Genomic DNA, 21,142 nt, shown 5'->3' with positions numbered 1-21,142 from the left:
AGGATTTTTAAATAATGTTACCACTTAAATCTTCCATTATGGGTCCCACAGACTTCACAGAGCTGGTGGTTCATGCCAGAAACCTGGGGTCTCTATTTCAGTTTGCAGCTGTCTAAGGACTGGGTTCAAGGTTGGACCCAGTTAGGGGCAGAGGAAACACAAAAGTCATCCACTGGGTCATTAAACTTGAATTAATGGTCTGCATGATGCACAACGGCCTCTGATTTTAACTGTGCATATTCTCAATCACAGACGGACGGAGGGAGAGCTCTGCATGGTGCAGACATGAAAAAGAAAAAGAAACCTGCCAAGTCATGAGTAATAGAAAAAGTCACCTAAACACACAGATTCACGGATTTGAACAAGCACTTCACTTGATTAGAAGTAAGGAAAATGGGGAGAGAAAAAAACCAAAGATCAGGAACACCATTAGCAGAAGAAACAAAGTCAAATGAACTTGGCTTTAACAGAGCACGCTGGTCTGTCCTGGCAGCCTCCATGCACGTGGCAGAGCTGATGGTCTGAGAGCAGACTCACGTCTGTGAAGGAGCCTCTATGTGTCCTCTCTTTATGGACTTCAGTGTCTACTCTACAGTCTCATTATGACTCCTACATAATGCTTCCCTGCGAAGAAGCATAATTATTCCAGATTTAGCCAAAATTGGAGAAAAGGCTGCAAGCTATTCAGTAAGCAGCAATAATTTGTGCTCAAACTGACAATAAAGATCAAATGGGCAGTCTTCACTGTACGAGCTTCTCTGGTAATATTAAAAGCTGCCCCAAGCAAAGAATACAGTCAAACAAATCATAAAGGAAGATGTATAAGTGGCCAGTAAATAAAAATGTTCAGAATCGCTAATAATACAAAGACATCACAAAGATGAACAATGAACTGTTCCTTTTCTATCACAACGTGTAAGGGTGGTGAACATGTAGTGTCATACACCCATAACCAGTGTGAATGGTATGTTTTCCGGAATGCACCTTTACTTGGTGATATGCATCAAAAGCCTAAAAAATCATCATGACCTCTGACTCAGTAATCCCCATCCTGGGAATCAGCTCTAGGCAAAAATTCAAAAGCATAGCCCAAGTTCATGTCCAAAGATTTCTCACTTTATTACAGCATGATTTACAATAACCAGAAACTGGGGGCGCCTGAGTGGCTCAGTCGGTTAAGCGTCCGACTTCGGCTCAGGTCATGATCTCACGGTTCGTGGGTTCGAGCCCTGCATCGGGCTCTGTGCTGACAGCTAGCTCAGAACCTGGAGCCTGCTTCACATTCTGTGTCTCCCTCTCTCTCTGACCCTCCCCTGCTCACACTGTCTCTCTCTCTCTCTCTCTCAGAAATAAATAAAAAAAAACATTTAAAAAATTAAAAAAAAAAAAAAAAAACCAGAAACTGGATACATCCTAATGGCCCAAGAATATGAGGATGGTTAAGAAACATTAAATATATAGATAGGATGGAATATCATACAACCATTAAAGGATGTTTAACCTCAGATTACACTTCAACAGTGTAGGGAATTTCATATGATTTACAATATTAAGGTAAAAAGAGATCCAAAATAGTTGAGATATGCATTCTTTCATCATTGCTTTTTCTTTTTAAAAATTTTTTTAAATGTCTGTTTATTTTTGGAAGAGAGAGAGAGACACAGAGACTGAGCGTGAGCAGAGGAGAGGCAGAGAGAGAGGGAGACACAGAATCTGAAGGAGGTTCCAGGCTCTGAGCTCTCAGCACAGACCAACGGGGGCTCAAACTCACAAACGGTGAGATCATGACCTGAGCCAAAGTCAGATGCTTAACCAACTGAGCCAGACACCCCTAATGGTTTTTCTTATTATAAAATTAATGCGTATTTTCTTCAAAAAAAAAAAAAAAGTCAGAAAAATGCCAGTGAAGGCCAAAAAATAATCCTGTTAATGTTAATATTACTAATATTGCTAATAATTTTATATGTAGCCTTCCTATTACATTTTTACATAAAAACAAAAAAGAATCACACTATACACATATTTTTGTAAAGTACTTCAAAAGAGGCAATGTAGCAAACGTTGAGCATTTTATTTTTACAACAGAGAGAAAAGCTGACATGCAGGAGCCGGCTGTGCACTCACAGCTGGGCCCGTGCTCTCTGGGTGAGTAGGGACAATCTTACAGAACACCAACATCAGACCGGGCCTCGTGACTGCGAAAGATTAGGATAAAACTATGGCGACTCCATAACCATGGACAAAGTAGGAACACTTTCTAACCACATCAATGACCAAATGTGGCCCTATCCTGGCTAAAATGAGACACTGCTGCTTCTTTACCAATTACATTTTTAGCCTTGATTCTTTCTTCCCCCTAGATAAGATTTATTAACATACCCAATGCGAGAATGACTCTTGCTTCTTGAAAGCACCCAATCTAGAGCGAAGCCCAGACAGCCCCTCTCGCCAGTCCCAGCCCTAGAATTCCTTTCTAACACCCTCTTCCTCACAACCCACAGTTGTATACCTGGTGGTCTCTGCTTGCAGGGCAGTGACACAGCTCAGTCACTATTGTTAGACATTTTGTTCGTTCCAATTTTCACTGTTACAAACATCAAAAAGGTATAGAGGCTGAAACTGAATTAGAAAAGTTAAAGGAAACAAACAACAGGGAGAGAAAATACAAAGGCAAAGGAGTGCAAAATCAGTCCATGGGGATGGATACATATATATACATATATATATGGAGACATACACACACACACACACACACACACACACACACACACACTCTTCCCACCTAAAAGACTTGGAATACTCCTTTTCCACAAAATCACCATTCTGATTCATGGTCTAATGGTCTGGCTGCTTTCCACCAACAGCATTCCACCCATTTACTTTTGGAAATGCCCTGCCATTCCTAAAACCCAGGACTGTGTATTCACAGCTCCTAACATGGACCGTGACACAAAGTTGTGCTCAAGAAGCAGATTCAAATCAAACAGTCCTGTGAAACAACTACAGTAGTAGTTGAAATTATGACCCTTTGCTTTAATAGCCTGATTTAAAAAACAAAAAAAAAAACCTCCCGAAGGTAATGACAGTATTTGTACAGCTATACACAGAAGGTGAGGGACAGACAGAAAACACCTTGCAGTGTTAACAACAGTCAACTGGTAATAAACCCCACAAGAAAACGAGCAATCTGCAGTAGGAGATTATTCTTACAGAGTCATTAACTACTCAAAACACTTAAGAAAAATCACAGTGCTCTCAACATGCAAAGGAAGATGTTTTCAGCAAGGAATAATGGATGGTTTGATTGCTCCAGGAAGATAGATGGTAAGCTCTGCATCCAAATTCAGGGGAAGGCTGCAAACAATATGGAAATATTACATTGGGAAAAGCGAGCTGAACTCATTAAAGAAAAAAGGCTTTTATTGTCAACAGGCTTTTAATGGATATGAAACAGAGAAATTGCTGAAGAAATTAAAGTTGCCACAGATCCATCTCAAAGACTTTGGGAATCCTCCATGTTGACATCAAATAAGCAATTAGTATTTGAGACGAAAAAACTTGCTTTTTTAAAGCAATGAAGAATGCCTCTTTTAGACAATAAACTGATTTCTCTTTTAAGAACGGGATTTCTATTTTAGCTTCAGCCAGCTTAGTACATGAAGAAAATCCCACCAAAATATACTTTCTACAACATAGCGGTATCACAACTTGGCGTTACATACCTGAACACTGTGAAGGTTATACCTGGGCTGTACTTCCTAGGAATGGGTGGTTTTTAATCACTTTTGGTATGCTTAGGGCAGGAGACGAATTTCTAGTAACGCAACCACAATTTATAACCTTGTACTTGAAAAAAATGAAGGTGTCTATGCATAATGGTTCAACCTGCAACCAGCAGGATGTAACATTTGCACGTACAGTCGTCTGACCACCTGCAGAAGTAGCATCGTGAAGATCTACCAGAGAGTGGGCCGGGCAGGATCACTGAGGGTCCAATCCCTTTTGTCCCCAAAGCCCCTGCTCCAGCCTGAGTGGAAGACAGCAAACATGGAAGGAACCACCTCTCCATTTCACGGGCAGTGTTTCACGGAGCTGTCAGGATTCTAGAAAGATCTGCATGAGTACAAAAAGCTGCTCTACTGAATCCCCTTCCAGAAAGGAGTCAGAATGCAATCTGGGGGGTGGTGGTGGGGAACAGAATGCCATCTGAATTTGCAGATCGTTGTTGGAAAATTCCAGAAGATAGCTGATGCTACCGTCTCCATCCTTCAGGTAAAACCTGCCAGGAGCCTTCAGCCCTGAACAAGGAAGCGCTTCTCATTTTCTGCACGCGGACCCTTTCTTTGTTTGCCGACTGACATTTTCTAGCTTACAAAGCAACCTGTCCCTACGGCCAGGTGCCTTCATTCTACCTCGCCGCAACGCCAAACAGCTGACTCATTTCTAAAAATGAGCCCAGCTGCAAACAGCGTCATGAAAATTTAATAATTTGTCAAAGCGGTAGAACCCACTGTTACGAAGTGTTATTTCAGAGTTCAGAGGTAAAGGTCGCAGGAAGCTAAAATTTATCTGCTGACAGAGAAAGCTGAGAGCAATTAAAACAAAACAAAACAAAACCCATCCAGGTAAGACCTGCTTGGCAGGACTTATTTCTAAACTAGAAATCTCACTGTTATGCTCATGTATTAGAATTGTGGCTACACACGACGTTATACTTAAAAAAGAAATCCACAGGTTCACAAGTTTGAAAGCTCTCTTAAATGGTACTTTTAAGAGATGTGCTTTTTCTTGCCTTCCCGCCCCCCCAACATGGAAACAAAACAGAATTTAGAATAAGCTTTTTATGCTTATGTGTCAAACAGTGCAGTCCATAAATCCAGCAACGGCCTTCAACTACTCAGAAGTTACCTTGAAAACTTAAAAATGAAAGTTTATGCCAGACACAACTATCGCTTCCTCTTCCTGGTCCCTGGTGGATAAGGAGCAATCTCTAAGGACCTCAAAAGCTAGAACCTTAAAAAAGGAAATACCAACAAATGTGTCAAACGACAGCCTCAAGTTGTTTTCTGCTACGTTGCTCTTCTGCCGGCCTGGCCGGCCTGAACTGTACGTTCTAACTACCTGAAGAGACGTTTTTACAGGAATCAAACTTTTTAATAAAATCAGAACTGAAACACTACATGAGGCATCTCTGTTAATTATTCTTATGGATGTCTCATTGTAGGGCTTCCGCCTTCTTAATTTCACTTCTCGAGTCTCCGTGCCATGCTCGCCACTGTTTACAGGTCTCAGGTGATTTGGATATTCATTCAGATGTCAGTTCAAGGAAGATCAGGGCTCTTAAGGGTTAAGAACGCCTTTCCTCCACATCCCACCTTCATCTGGCTAAAATACTTTCTCGTTTAAAGGTGGAAGGTCATAACCTCTCAGTTACACGATATTTGTCTTTGCTCTCTTTTCTCTCTATAGGATCTGCTATGTGTTCTGAACGGAGAGGTCTCGATATCTACAATATATGATCACTGCAAGGTCATCGCCATTTGCTCAGTGCTGGACTCTTCAAACTTGCTCTGCTTAGTTTATGGTGTTGGTTGAAATTGCACTTGGAAAGATCAGAGTTGCAACTGGGCCAATGTCGTCTTGTTTTCCTCATTTTTCAAAGGTATAAAATGCCATAACTTAGTTACATAAAACAAAAAAAAAGCAGATCCTTCTAAAAACTTGCCAACACTTTCAAAATGGAAATGATCATTTCACAGTAGTGCCCCCTTTTTAATGTCACCTTCTCAAGGCTTTTTTCTTCGTTGTTAAAATCAGAGATACATTCTTTAACGAAATTAGAACTCTTCCCTGAAATGTCTTCAACCTAATAGGTGTATTTTAAAACAAACAAAGCACACTAATTCCAAAGCCAGGCAGCATAAGGGATCTTTAAAAGTGCATACCATGCACACGGAGGAGGAAAACATTCTAGAGATTTCTGCAAACGGCACCAAAGTGGTACACGTGTTGGAAATCCCTAGTTATTTAACTGTGTACAAAAAGGTCATTATAGTTTATTGAATAAACACTGCTTTTTTACTGCTTAATACATATTTATATAAAAAACTTCAGGGATCCAGAGAAATCAGTCAATAGTATATATATTACAAGTCCCTGAGTGGAAGATACCTTCACATAATATTCAAGCCTTTAACATACGTAGGAGAAATTATGATGGATTTTTTTTTAAAGAGAAAGAACTCCAAATCAAAACGTTTTAAGAGCACGTAATTTGTTTATCATCCCATTAATAATCACAGCAAAACTAGAGATTCTAAAACCTGAATTGGCACAAGGATAAATAGATTGATACAATTCAAAGTCCAGAAATAAATTCTCACATTTACGGTTGGCGGATTTTGGACAGAGGCCAAGACAACGCAGAATAACCTTTTCCACAAAGGAGGAGGGACAGCTGGGCGTCCATATGCAAACAAATGAATCTGGATCCCTACCTCACACCCTACACACAATTAACTCAAATTCTAGACCTAAATGTAAGAGTAAGAACTATGAAACTCTTAAGAAAAAGACACAGGCATGAATCTTCATGTCCTCGGATCAGGCAATGATTTCTTAGATATACCACCGAAAGGATAAGTGTCACACACACAAAAAACGTGTTGTGTGGAGGGGTAAGTTAGTGGAACTTCATAAAATCTACAATGTCAGTACCTCACAGTATACAGTCAGTAATGGGAAAAGACAGTTCATAGACAGGGAGTGAATATCTGCAAATCATGTATCAATAAAGGACATGTATGAACGATACATAAAATTTTTTCTACAAGGATACAATAAAAACACAAATATTCCAATCAAAAAATGGGCAAAGAATCGGAAGAGAAATTTCTCCAAAGAAGACATGCAAATGGCCAAATCAGCACATGAAAATCAGGAGTCGTTAGGAAAATGGAAATCACAACAAAACAATAATGAGATATCACTTCACACCCAGATGGTTATAATCAAAAAGATAAATTATTTAATATCATTTACAATGACATGAGTAATCATAGTATTCTTTACATCAAAACATCACATATACTTTTATCAACCCCAATATATTGAGCCCGACACGTTAACACTTTAGTGTTTTTTCTTTTAAATTATTTTAGAGTGCGGCGTGAACATGGGGAAGCAAAAGAAAGCAAGAAAGTATGCAACCATGAAGTGAATGCTTAGTCTCCTAGATCAGAGGCTTAAAGAGGATAGATTGAAACCTAAAAAGAAAGAAAAGAAAGATCCCAGTGCACTCAAGGAAAGAGAAGTCCCCCAACATCCTTCCTGCTTATTCTTCCAATACAACACACAGCTGGGCCCGCCTTACCACATCCTGGTTGATACCAACTTTATCAACTTTTCCATTAAAGCCAAACTCGATTTAGTACAATCAATGATGGACTGTCTGTATGCCAAGTGTATCCCTTGTATAACTGACTGTGTAATGGCTGAAATTGAGAAATTGGGGCAAAAGTATCGAGTGGCTCTAAGGATTGCCAAGGACCCAAGATTTGAACGATTACCATGCACACACAAAGGAACCTATGCAGATGACTGCTTAGTGCAGACTCAGCACACTCAGCACAAGTGTTACATTGTGGCCACAGTTGACCGGGACCTTAAACGAAGGATCCGGAAGATCCCTGGAGTTCCCATCATGTACATTTCTAACCATAGGTACAACATTGAGAGGATGCCAGATGATTATGGAGCCCCTCGGTTCTAATTCTAACATTCTAAAGATAGAGGTCCTGTGCCTTCCTTTACCAACTTTTTCTGTTGCCAGTTCATAGAGCAATATGCTGTAGCATGAATTATTCTCCTTACTCATTTGCTCTGTTATGAGCTGAGTATGGTTAAATACGCTCATTGTTTGTTATTGTTTTGAAATTGATATTTTGTATCATTTTGAATTTTGTTGCATCTTTTTATAAATCAAATGACTGCACATATAAAAAAATAAAAAACATTATTTTAATATTTTAAAAATAAAATTTATTTTATTTTAATCCATGGGATGCCTGGGTGGCCTAGTTGGTTAAGCGTCCAACTTCAGCTCAGGTCATGATCTCACAGTTCGTGGGTTTGAGCCACGCGTCGGGCTCTGTGCTGACAGGTAGCTCAGAGCCTGGGGCCTGCTTCAGATGCTGTGTCTCCCTCTCTCTCTGCCCCTCCCCCACTCGTGTGTGTGTGTGTGTGTGTGTGTGTGTGTGTGCGCGCGCGCGCGCGCGCGTGTGCATGCGCACATGTGCATTCTCTCTCTCAAAAATAAACGTTAAAATTTTTAAAAATTATTTTAATCCATAAACTTTAACTTAGTATCACTTTTTAAAAGTTTTTCACCAGACGACTTGAATGGTTTTTATTTTACTTTCATCTTATACACTTATAATTCAACATCGTTTTGTGCTGGAGAAGAAAGGTCTACCTATACATTTCTGGAGAAGAGACTAGAAAAAAAGAAATCAGAATGCTTTCACAGAACAATGAACACAGAACAAACTGTCAAGTAGTCCATGATAACCCAAGAGATGAACCAAACCCCTGATGTTCTTGCCTGCTCAGCATCTGGTAAATTCTAATTATACTGCCCATCACAATGTTCATCTTCGTATAAACTCCACTGTTTCCCAAATCACCCTATCTGCCCTTAGAGGGTGGACTCCTTGATTGCCTGCATGATGCTCACACGTCTACACAAGGAGCTCTGGCCTGAAGAGCCACATTCCCACTATCCTTCCTCAGGATGCTAAGTAGAAGGATGAAGAACACGTGACTGACACAGTTCACCCAGGCATCCTGCAGGGGGTCAAGACACCCCTGTAGCGATACTACGGTGGCAGACTGGAGGAGACCACGGGTATCCCTCACAGGATAAAAGCAATTACTAAACTTCATGAATAACTTGATCATTAAGAACACAGATTAACACAGAAAAACTCCACCTTCAGAGTTTGAGTCCTACCATTTGGACATCACCACTCCTTATTATCTCAGATATCTTCTTTCACACCAATAAGGTCAAGAAATAGGGGACAAGTGTAAAATTCCTAACTCCTCTAAAATTGGAAACTGCAACACATAAGTGCATCCTGCACTAGGAATATACTTAAGCCAAAATGACTTATCAATTTTATGTATCTGAGGGATTATTATTAAGAGGGCAGATGAAGCGGATTCCCCAGCCCCACTTAAGCCCTCAGATGACTGCGGCCCCAGCCCAAATGCACACTGGGAGAGACTCTGAGGCAGCACTACAGAAGTAAACCACTCTGATTTCTGAACTGTGAGACACTAGAAGTTTGTGGTTTTAAGCCACTGAAACAACAAACACAAAAATCACTCAGAATTCTTTATTCCCACTGAGTTTTTTTTTTAATGTTTATTTATTTTTGAGAGAGAGAGAGGCAGAGGGAGGGAGAGAGAAGAAGAGCACATGAGCGAGCGAGGGAGGAGCAAAGAGAGATAGAGACACAGAATCTGAACAGGCTCCAGGCTCTGAGCTGTCAGCATAGAATCCAGATCAGGTCTTGAACTCGTGAACTGGGAGATCATGACCTGAGCTGAAGGCAGACACTTAACCGACTGAACCATCCAAGTGCCCCTATCCCCACTGAGTTTTAAATAAAAACATGTGGGTTTACAATACAGCTTAGTGAATTTATGCTGTATGTCACCTAAAAATTTTTAACTAGAGAAGTATTTCATAAAGAAATAGCTTAACAAGAGGAATTAAAAAAATTTTTTTTTAAATGTTTTGTTTCTGAGAGAGAGAGACAGTGTGAGCAGGGGAGGGTCAGAAAGAGAGGGAGACACAGAATCTGAAGCAGCTCCAGGCTCTGAGCTGTCAGCACAGAGCCTGATGTGGGGCTCGAACCCATGAACCATGAGTCATGACCTGAGCCAAAGTCAGACGCTTAACTGACTGAACCACCCAGGGGCCCCAAGAAGAGGAATTTTAAAGCTGCTCCTTCCAGAGGTCAACAAAGACGAGTAAGATAGTGGTTTTGTTTTATTTTGTTTTTTTCCAGGAGTGAATCAGCTGCAGATCTAAACTAGAGAATGTTAGATTAGGTCTGTAATTCCCACTGACTGATCCGTACTTTGGTGTGAGGCTCATGAGGGTACAGGCTAAGGGTAAAAACGAGCCGGGGGCGGGCAGGAGGGAGGAAGCTGGCTCACAACCAGAAATCAGAGCTGGGCAACGCTGGCTTCATGCCGTGGGATGGAGCTGGGGTCTATAGGACCCGCCGCTCGGCCACGACGATTAGCTAAAACCAGGGCTTGAGAAGTGCCGGCTGACAACCAGCATGGGTTCCTGCCCCATCCATCTAGGAAGCAGGAGAACCAGGGCAGACGGCAGACAACTACCGTGAAATGTTCAAAACCCATCCAGTGGCTGAGCCTCACAGAACATTCCACATGCACATGCACCACAGCAGAAATAACCACGGACCCCCTCATTTTCACTGAGCTCTAAACTGGGTATGGAGCGGAGAGTCACTACTCCAGTACTGTGACAGCATTTTGTTATAAAAACAGTTTAAAAAAATATCACTGGTTAATAAATAACAGAAGGCAACTGGCTTGATTTAGAAGCAGAAAGATTCTTTAATTTTAGAATTTACTATGTCTATAAACAAACATGTAAATGCACACAAGGATTATTTTACTCCCTTATTTTTAAAACAGCACTAAGATAATGAAATATGCCAGAAACAGGTAAGGAAATAGTCATTAATTGTTCTCAAACTTTATCAAGGCCTGCAAGAGATTTCTACAATATGAGGAAAAAACAGGAGTTTAATTGCTCTTTTGTTATTTTTTTAATGTCTGTTTATTTTTTAGAAAGAGCAAGAGACAGATTGTGAGTAGGGCAGGGCAGAGAGAGAGGGAGACACAGAATCCGAAGCAGGTTCCAGGCTCTGAGCTGTCAGCACAGAGCCCGACGCAGGGCTTGAACTCACAAGCTGTGAGATCATGACCTGAGCCAAAGTAGGACACTCAACCAACTGAGCCACCCAGGTGCCCCATCTCTTTTGATATTTTTAAATGGTACCTCTGTTTTGTGGAAGGGACATTTCAAAGCCCTAGGTAGTTCCAGTAACAGCTCTCTTTTTTCTTTAGTTTTTATGTTTGTTTATTCATTTTGCGAGGTGGGAGCAGAGAGATAGAGAGAGAGGGAGGGAGGGAGGGGGAGGGAGACACCCAAGCATGCTCTGCACTGTCAGCACAGAGCCCAACATGGGGCTCAGTCTCACAAACTGTGAGATCATGACTTGAGCCAAAATCAACAGTTGGACCGACTGAGCCAGCCGGGTGCCCCTTTTTTTCTTGCCCTTTATCTACTACAAAGGAGTATCAGTGAGAGGCAAAGGGGCACATCTCCCTAGAGAGAGGATGAGCTTAGAATTTCACTACATCGGTCTTTCTCAAAATTCCTCCCAGTGAATAGTCAGACATTAAAAATATTACGGATAATTAAGAAGCCAACAGAATCTCCACCCCACCCCCCCACCCCAAAAGAGCAGATGATGGTAGACACACAAAGCATTTACCTTCTTCCCTCCAGTCACGAACTGCTTGCTGCTGGACCTCACAAAATGCGGGTTCACGGCAATGATCTACAAGGAAACAAGGACCCACCACTGGTTGAGGAGCCACCGTTAAAGCACAGAATGAAAGCTCTTTACGTTACAGGCAGCAGGATCTAAAACTTATCCTAAGATCTAGGTAAGAAGTAATCTATTCGGGTAATAGTCTGCAACTGAGGACCCCGGAGTTTTGTTCTGGGAGGCCAGGTGAAAGCCCAAAGAAGAGAGTGAATTAGTTCTAGTTTCTGGCTGAGTGAGGACTCTCTGAGTACACATCCCCTCTTTAGGGCCCATCGAGGCAGCAAGAGATCATATCTGTAACGGAGTACCATGCGCTGAAGAAACCCAGAGAGAGAACCCAACTGTCCCCCAGTCCGGATGCCTTCCAGTCTTCTCTGCCCCCTCGTTAGCTTTTACCTGGATGGTATCTTGAACAGCGGTTTCATCTTAGGCAACAAGGGCAATCAACTTCGTGTTTTTAGGGCCAGTCTCTACCCTGAGCTCCGCACTCCTGTCTGCAAAACCTCCATGCCGTTTCCACCAGATGTACTTCGGTTCTCTGAACCCAAGACCAAATCAGCAACGTCCTTACTCAACTCATCCCTCCCTGGAGCTCATGGCATCGCCACACACACCACGGCCGGAGCAAGAACCAGCTCCTCCCTCTCCCGTCACCCCGTGCAACCCATCCCCGAGGCCTGCAAGTCGGCCTCCTAACGGCTTTCCACGCTCTCATCTTCGACTCCACCTTGAGTGCGCCTGACTGCTCCTGTCCCTGGGCTGTGACAACCTGTCTCTGGGACAGCACGAATCTTCTAAACTGCCTTCTGTCTGCAATCCCTCTCCTGCTTAGATCACCCTCCGCTCTGCCAGAGCTGCCTTTCTAAAACACACATCAGATCCTATCTCTCCTTTACCTGTTGATCGATAAGTGTTTGAATAAACAAGTGAAAACAACGAATGACCTCTCCCTTCAACAACTCTAATCGTCACTTTAAGGGCCATGACTGTTATCTAAGACGGTCTCTCCTGCCTCTCGCGCCTATCGGCCCTCCAATCTCTACTGTATATAGTCGCCGTATTAATTTTCCTTAAGCTTAGCTCAGTTTATGTCACTTCTCTGCTCTTAAACATTCAGTAATTTCTCCTTATCTACCAGCCAGAGTCCATATTCCTTCTCCTGAAAATACAGCCGGCCCCAGTCTGCCTCTGGGGCCGTGCTGCCGAGTCCATGTTTTACGCGCCATCTAAACTGGACCGTTTTTGCCACTTCCTGAATGCAACTTGAACTTTATGGCCTCTCTGTTTATATTATATCGTTCTCCCACATGGAGAGGCAGCTTCTCTGTCTGCCCTGTCCAATTGTTAAAGGCCACTCGGACATCCATCCCCCTGTGAAGCTGTCACCACCAAGAACAGCTAGAAGTGACTCCTCTAGGCTCTGGACTCCTTAATATTGTTTTTTGCCGCTTTGGGTCCTTAATCACAGACTCTGTGTGTGTGTGCGTGTGTGTGTGTGTGTGTGTGCGCGCGCGCGCGCACGCACGTGTATGTGTGTGTTTATTATCTCCCTCACTACAACGAAAGATTCCTAAGGACAGCCTGAGATCACAGTCACATAAGACACATCCTGTGCTCTTTTACACCATGAAATATTGTCTAGTACATTCAAAGTTCTGAAGAGATGCTCACTGATGAAATTGATGCAAGACGGACAGCATTCAAAGTATGATAATCCTTATGGCTTTTGTTGAGAAAATCCTCAGAAAAATTAAAATTTACTGAATACTTACTTTAATGGGACAGTCAAAAGTCTCATGAAATTCTTCTCCAGAATATAGTCCAAACACCTGCACCTAAAAAGTAAAATGGATCCTGTCAGTTCACCAGGACGGCAACAAAGAAGGCTGCTGAGTTGGTGAGAGCACATACTATTGATTAAAAAAAAAAAGAATATTTAATAATCTAAGGCCCTTGTGATCTCTATCAAATATCCAATGAAAATTCTATCAGGGTGAGAGTACCCCACTGCAATTAAGTTTTTATAAGCGCCTCATGGACACAGTTCCCTTTACTCACCACAAATTTGTTTTATTAAAGGGATGACAACTTTTATAAATGAAATAGTTATGAATAGTTTATTAATATTCCTTTATGAACTTCCCATAGGCTATCCCTAAAGGAATTATCTTCTTCCTTTTCCTGAAGGAAACAGGGACTTCTTTTTTGAGTCTTATATATGTGTATATAAACGTACATATATACACATACATATATTAGGGCAAGAGATGAGGTGAACCGCACTTCATTTATAATCTTATGTTGAATCTACCAAGTGTACATATATAAGATTTAAGTTTCTATTTATCACTACCACCCTGAAGACTACTGTACTTGGTTCATACTTAATCTCTTTTCTGAGCGGTTTCCTTAAAAACTGGTTAATATACATATTGTAAAGGGTACGAGTCATAAATTGACAGCTTGACAAACTTTTACGACATAGACATACCCCTATAGATGCCATCAGATCAAGAAACAGAACCTGAGAAGCACTTCTGTGTTCCTTTCCATTAAGAAACACCCTCAAAATGAACCGCCACTCTGAAATCTGTCACCACAGAGAAGTTGTGCTGGTGTTTGAATTTTCTACAAAAACAACCATAAACTATTTCACTGGCTTCTTTCACTCAATATTTTCCTCGCTGCCTCTGTCCACACTGTTGCATATAGCAGTGCCTGGTTCTCCGCCATTGCTATATAGTATTTCGACGTATGAATACACAAAACACATATCTGCCTTTTGTTGGTCATTTGGGTTGTTTCCAGATTGGGGCTATTATAAATAAGATGCACGCACTGACCACTCTTTACCCATTTTTTGGTGCACTTAGGTACACGCTGATGAAGGGTATACGGAAGTAGGAAGTGACTTGTTGCCATAGGCTACACATCTGCTCACATTTAATAAACTGCCAAACCATTTCACAAAGTGGTTCTAATCAATTCACACGCTTACCAATAAGGCTTAAGATCCCAGGGGCGCTCAAACACTTGGCGCTAACTGTTAGGGGCACTGGGAACTATTTCCCAACACTTGGGACGTGTGCACTCGGTCTCCAGTCTCTAGAAGAGTCGTAGTATTTTTTCTTTAAATTTGTAAGAATTCACTGCTGAAGCTCTCTAGGTTGGACAGCTCTATGTGAGAAAGTAATTATGAATTCAAATGTTCAAACAGTTATAAAACTATTCAGACTTTCGATTTCTTCTGGTTTCCATCTTAGTAAGTTGCGAGTGGTTCATTTTTGCAAGTTCAAAGAGGAAAATTTACTCACAATTTAATTGTCGGTGACAAATTCCTTCAGTAAGAGGTAAGTCTTCAAGACCCTCATTTTGTGACGACTGGTTTTATGTTACCATACGCCACGTATGGTATCTGGGCTCCAACAACAGCACACAGTACGATGTAACAGAGAGGGTATTTGATTTACCCTGAGGTAGCCCTTGGAATGTATTCTTGACATGATAAATGCATGCATGCCCCACCACCACCTTGCGTCTCACTGGTTAGAAGGAATCATCATTATTCCACAGTTAAGATCCCTGGATACTAAGGACCAGACCCCTCCCTAGATAAACCAAACAGTGCTGGTGGGCTGAAATGGTATTTTAGAAGGTCCACAACTGAAATTATGCAGCTAGCACTGAAAATCCTTTTCTGCCTCATTTGATCCTTAAAGCAACATGATGAGGTATGGACAGCAAACACCATTATGCCTGCTTAACAGAGGAGTGTGCAGAAAAACAACAGACTTGGCCAAGGTCATAAAGAGCAAGAAGAGTGTTTCAAACCCTATTCTCTTACACACTAACATTATAGGAGATCACCTAAAATATGGAAATAAGAGACCTTTCTACATAAAGTATAAGAAAAGTAGAACAGGAAAATACCATTCAAAAGCCTCAAATGTTTACCAAACTAAAGGTGAATGTCAGACTCTGAATTAGACAAGTCTGTGATAAAAAGCGGAAACAAAATGGAGCAGACTATTCATTCAAATGGATAAACTTCCTTCTGGCTACAGCACGTTAAAGGTGGTTTTAAGAACAAAAGTTAGGGTTGTTGTCGTTTTTTAACGTTTTTTTAAATTTATTTTTTGAATGTTTTTATTTCTGAGAGAGAGACAGCGTGAGCAGGGGAGGGTCAGAGAGAGAGAGGGAGACACAGAATCGGAAGCAGGCTCCAGGCTCTGAGTCAGCTGTCAGGACAGAGCCTGACACAGGGCTTGAGCCCATGAACCGCAAGATCATGACCTGAGCTGAAGCCGGACACTTAACCGACTGAGCCACCCAGGTGTCCCAACGTTTATTTATTTTTGAGAGAGAGAGACTGAGCAGGAGGGGGAGGGGGGGAAAGAGAGAGGGAGATGCAGAATATGGAGCAGGCTCTAGGCTCTGAGCTGTCAGCACAGAGCCCAACAAGAGGCTCAAACCCATGAAATACTAGATTGTGAGCTGAGCTGAAGTCAGGCGTTTAACCGACTGAGCCATCCAGGCACCCCTCCGTGATTTCTACTGTGGGGAAAAGTATATGAGATACACATAAATGATGTAAGAACCCACCGAAAAAGACTGAGGCATCAGTAAATGAGAAGATAAGTATTAGGGCTGTGAATCTAATGGTGAAATTAAATGATGAATTACCAGGGATAAGTGCCCCTTTAAACATTATGAACCCATACTGAAGATGGAATAGTGGACCAATATGGGGGAATCAACAGAAAAGAGATCAGACTGGAATTCTGGGGTCAGTCTCTACTGCTGTGTTTAACTGAATAATCTCTTCGTCAAATAACTGTATTTTCTCCTTGAATATGGAAGAACACTAACTTCACGAGTCAAATCTCCTAACTTGATCAGGACAAGCAGGGTGACGTGTAAAACCCTCGATGTTCTGGTTCATTTCACTAATGTGACAAGCGAAACTAGTGGGTCACAATTATACTACGATAGCCAATAAAATCCAAGAGTTTTTATTCACTCTTCTCTCTCCCTCTTGATCTATTCCGCCATCTTGTCAGCTGAATATCATGCTTGTCTGTGAAAGGAGCCTGTTTAATGTCTGCCTAGAAGTTTTGGGTTTAAGGAAGATTTCATCCCAAATAAGAATCATAGAATTAAAGGTCAAAAAGGGCGGGGCTCCCTTTGAAAATGGTACCCTCCAACAACTTCCCCCAACTAGTCACAAAAATACCTAATGAAGAAAGAGCAAGTCCAGAACACTTGGCCTTCTAGACCATCTACTGCAGTCTGGAAGATTTCTCCTGAACTCCAGACCATCTCTTTGGTGGCCATATGAAGACCACAGAAGAGGTGTTTGATGTAAAGGAAACCTATCTTCACAAAACAGTAAGGAACATGTGTATTCTTCTCCACTAGAGTGTGGAGTTCTACGGATTTGTCAACCAGAAAACGGGGCAACACCCATCTGATGTGGGAGAACCATGAATGAGGCAGCCAGAGGGTCAGACAACCTCCAGGTAGTGCTTCCCTGGTAACGGCCTCTCTCAAACCCCAGTTTGCACACAGTAGCGGGTCAAGTTCGAACAGGGATGAAGACATAAGCTGCCATTGCATCTAGGGTGGTGGGTGAAGTGACCCTCACAGAAGAGATGGCTGGTTTTCATTTTCTCCATCCACGGAGAGTGTCAGAGGCCTGGGAGAGAGGACAGCAGAGGCTCCCATGTCCCTGGGGGGGCTGCCTTAAATGGATTCCCTCTGGTTAGAGGAAATCAAGCTCTTTCATGAGGCCCCTGTGTGGAGCTACCCAAAATGGTAACAGGCTGGGCCCAGAGCAATCAGACCCAGAATGTGTTTACCAAGCCACATTCAGAAAGAGCTCTTCTCCTTGTTCTGGAATGGATAAACCAGCAACACAAAACGGACACGAGGTCTATAAAAAGGATATCACAGAGCACCATTCCAATGATTCGGAGGGAGATAAAGCATGCTTTTAGGAGTGTTTACTAGTAACCAGAAAAGAAACTAGAAAGCCATCAGGGTGACTTCAATAAAAAGAAAAGGCCTCCATGAGTCTGGAGCAGAAAGACAGGATATGAGAGCTAGCAATTACTAGGTGTTTCTTCTGTTCCTGATGTTATTCCAATTTACAAGTATTAACTTGTTTATTTCTAGTAATCACTGAGGCAGGTGCCATCATTATCCCCATTGAATAGAGGCAGAAGCAGGCTAAGGCCCGGAGAGAAGGCAAAAACTTACCCGCAATCACATGGCTACCATGCAGAATTCCATTCCTACCCACTAGACTGTACTGCCCGGCACTCTAAGACATGCGAGAAGTTGGGGCGCCTGGGTGGCTTAGTCGGTTAAGCGTCCAACTTTCGCTTAAGTCATGATCTCGCTGTTCGTGGGTTCGAGCCCCGCGTCGGGCTCTGTGCTGACTGCCAGCTCAGAGCCTGGAGCCTATTTCAGAGTCTGTGTCTCCCTCTCTCTCTGACCCTCCCCTGCTCACGCTGTCTCTCTCTCTCTCTCTCCTAGAAATAAAATAAAAATATTAAAAAAAAAAAAAAGACATGCGAGAAGTTGTAAATTTAAAAGAAAAAAATTAAATATATGTCTGGCTGATATTAAAACAGAGCTGGGAGCAAGAGAAAGATTTCAGAAAAATTAAAAATCCAAGATGGAGTAAAACGCTACTAAGGCAAAGTGGATAGTGGAATAAAAGCACATCAGCAAAAGGAACAGACCAGACAGTCTCCCCTGACTGCAGAGAAAGAAGCAGGATAAAAACAATGAGAAGAAAGCACATACCTCTCTGTGTGTGTGTGTGTGTGTGTGTGTGTGTGTGTGTGTGAGAGAGAGAGAGAAAGAGAGAGAGAGAGAGAGAGAGAGAGAGAGTGAGAGAGAGACAGACAGACACCAGGACCAATTTTCCTTACAATCTACATATTTTCAAAAGAAGGGTGAACAGGGCTTATCCAGTCATCCTCTTTCCTTGACAAGATCCTGTACAATAATGTGGGGGGGGGGGGCACCTGGGGGGCTCAGTGGGTTAGGCATCCGATTTCAGCTCAGGTCATGATCTAATGGTTCCTGAGTTAGTTCAAGACCCACATCGGGCTCTATACTGACAGCTCGGAGCCTGCAGCCTGCTTCAGATTCTGCGTCTCCCTCTTTCTCTCCGCCCCTACCCGATCACTCTCTGTCTCTCTCTCTCAAAAATAAACATTAAAAAATTTTTAAAAAAATAGTGCAGGATGGGAAAGGCCAGTCTACAGTGGGTTAAAGAGTGAATGGTTAGCTAGGGCACCCGGATGGTTCAGTCGGTTGAGCATCTGACTTTGGCTCAGGCCATGATCTCACAGTTTGTGGGTTCGAGCCCTGCGTCGGGCTCTGTGCTGACAGCTCAGAGGCTGCAGCTGCTTCGGATTCTGTGTCTCCCCCTCTCTCTGCCCCTCCTCTGCTCTCACTCTGCCTCTGTCTCTCAAAAATAAATGTTAAAAATTTTTTTTTAAATAAAATTAAAAAAGGTGTGAATGGTTAGCAATAAAAACAGTTAAGATACATCCGGAGGGCTTGCTGTACACCCAGCACCTCACAAGGTCCCCATGCAGACGTCCGGGTGGGCCCGCTGCCCAGCTGAGGAAGAGGGGGCACTGGGGAGCCAAGCAGTGCGCCCAGCCCAGCGCAGGACAGCGGAAATGCCGCCATGCTCCCAGCCTCTGTGTGGTAACTGCCTCCAGCCTAAGTATTATTGGGTTTCTTTGAAGAAATGAAAATAAATGGAACTGAAGCAATAATCAAAATCAGAACTGAAGTAAACTTTCCTGAAATGAAAACAATACTTCAGTATACGGATCACGAGGACTTACTGTGTTCCAGACAAAATTAATGAAAACAGATCCGAACAAGACATAACTTAGCAAACTGAACTACAAGGGCCGGATGCTGTTGTTTTATTGTTGTTATTATTATTAGTCTAAGCTCCAAGGCAGGACAAAAAAAAAAAAAAATTAAAAAGGTTTCGTGAAAGAACAAAAGTATGCTAGCCTCAGACATGTCCACAAAAATAAGGTCAGATAAAAGGGAACAATATCTCCAAAATTTTAAGAGAAAGTATCTCCACCCTGCACTCTACACTTAATTGATTCTAATTTATGAATGAAGGTGACATATTTTTATCTGGGGGTCTTAATATACTAAAGAAAGAAAAACCACACCGGCCATATAAAGATGTATTAGATCTAGATATCTTCAGTTTATCTTTGTAATAACCTTTATGTGTTTATCATTACTCACCACTTTGCCAGATCATTCTAACTTAGCTGCTCAATTTTCACAATACTGGCTAGCTTACATAAATTATGTGTGCCAAAAGATCTATTTTCAACTTTATTAATGCTGATTTATTTTCAGTTTTATGCTAATAAAACATATGTGAAACATATACATTTAAAAATGTATCCTGAGTTGGGGCAGCTGGGTGGCTCAGTCGGTTAAGCGGCTGACTTCTGTTCAGGTCATGATCTCACAGTTCGGGGGTTCGGGCCCGTGTAGGGCTCTGTGCTGACAGCTCAGAGCCTGGAGCCTGTTTCTGATTCTGTGTCTCCCTCTCTGTGCCCACTCCCTACCCCCGACCACCCACACGCTCTTTCTCAAAAATAAACATTAAAAAAATTTTTTTTTATTGTATCCTGGGTCAATACCAAACTATGACAGTAAGGAATAGGACTAACATAAGAATAAAGGTATTTGCCAAGAAGTGTACCAGATGATATCTGAGGGTCATTATCCACCAGACAGAATTAAAATATCTCACTCTGCCACAGATAGTAATTCTTCAACATTTAAAGCTTTGAAAATTCCTTGATGACGTATTATAATAAAAATCTTTTTTTTCAATTTGGAAAATCAATGTTTTCTTTCAACCAAATCCGTTCAATTAAATTGTCCACAAGGACTTTTTTGTGCTGTTTTGTTTTCTTTAAGAGAATAAAATAAAGTTGATTTTTCTGTACAAATCCATGAATGTAAAAAGGTTTCAACAGTTTGGATAATTCTCAATTTCCGTACATACCGACTCTTCCCTCAACTCTGTGACAATCTAGCTGACCACAGAATTTTAGAAAGTAGTGCAAAATCTGACCATGCTCTTTGGAAAGCACAGCATTTTGATTACTGTTTCAAAAGACTCTTTGGGCAACATTAAACTTGGGCATGTAAAATGCATTCTTGTGCATCCAGAGGACTTCATTTTTCTTTTGTTAATAGATTAAATGGGTATAAATTTTTTACGTGGAGTACATGGTTTTTCATTTACTCATCTTAATGACCCACTGAATTTAGGTCATGTAAAAATACAAAGTCAGATTAGGAAATGCACTCTACTCGGTCAGGAACATGGAAGATTCTGGAAGGGCTCTTTGCGTACTTTCTTCTGAAACTCTTATTTTAGGAGAGTAGCTTAAATACACGGTGCATGA

The 21,142-nt window shown here is 41.8% G+C and overlaps 1 protein-coding gene and 1 pseudogene across 1 annotated transcript in view; one reads left to right on the top strand and one right to left on the bottom strand.

Moving 5' to 3' along the window:
- Window positions 1–21,142, bottom strand: part of VPS41 (VPS41 subunit of HOPS complex) — a 182,315-nt gene that overhangs the window by 80,751 nt on the left and 80,422 nt on the right. The window contains exons 6-7 of the mRNA XM_039223138.1: window positions 13,433–13,495; window positions 11,604–11,669 (exon numbers count right to left, since the gene is read on the bottom strand). Coding sequence (XP_039079069.1) covers window positions 11,604–11,669; window positions 13,433–13,495 — 129 coding nt within the window. The remainder of the gene's footprint in view (window positions 1–11,603; window positions 11,670–13,432; window positions 13,496–21,142) is intronic.
- Window positions 7,175–7,771, top strand: LOC120224895 (annotated as a pseudogene).

This window comes from Hyaena hyaena, unplaced genomic scaffold (genome assembly GCF_003009895.1).
Source record: "Hyaena hyaena isolate Hyena2069 unplaced genomic scaffold, ASM300989v1 scaffold_1286, whole genome shotgun sequence".
NCBI classification, from domain to species: domain Eukaryota; kingdom Metazoa; phylum Chordata; class Mammalia; order Carnivora; family Hyaenidae; genus Hyaena; species Hyaena hyaena.
Note: the sequence above shows the minus strand (reverse complement) of the source record. Positions and strands in the feature narration are given on the sequence as shown.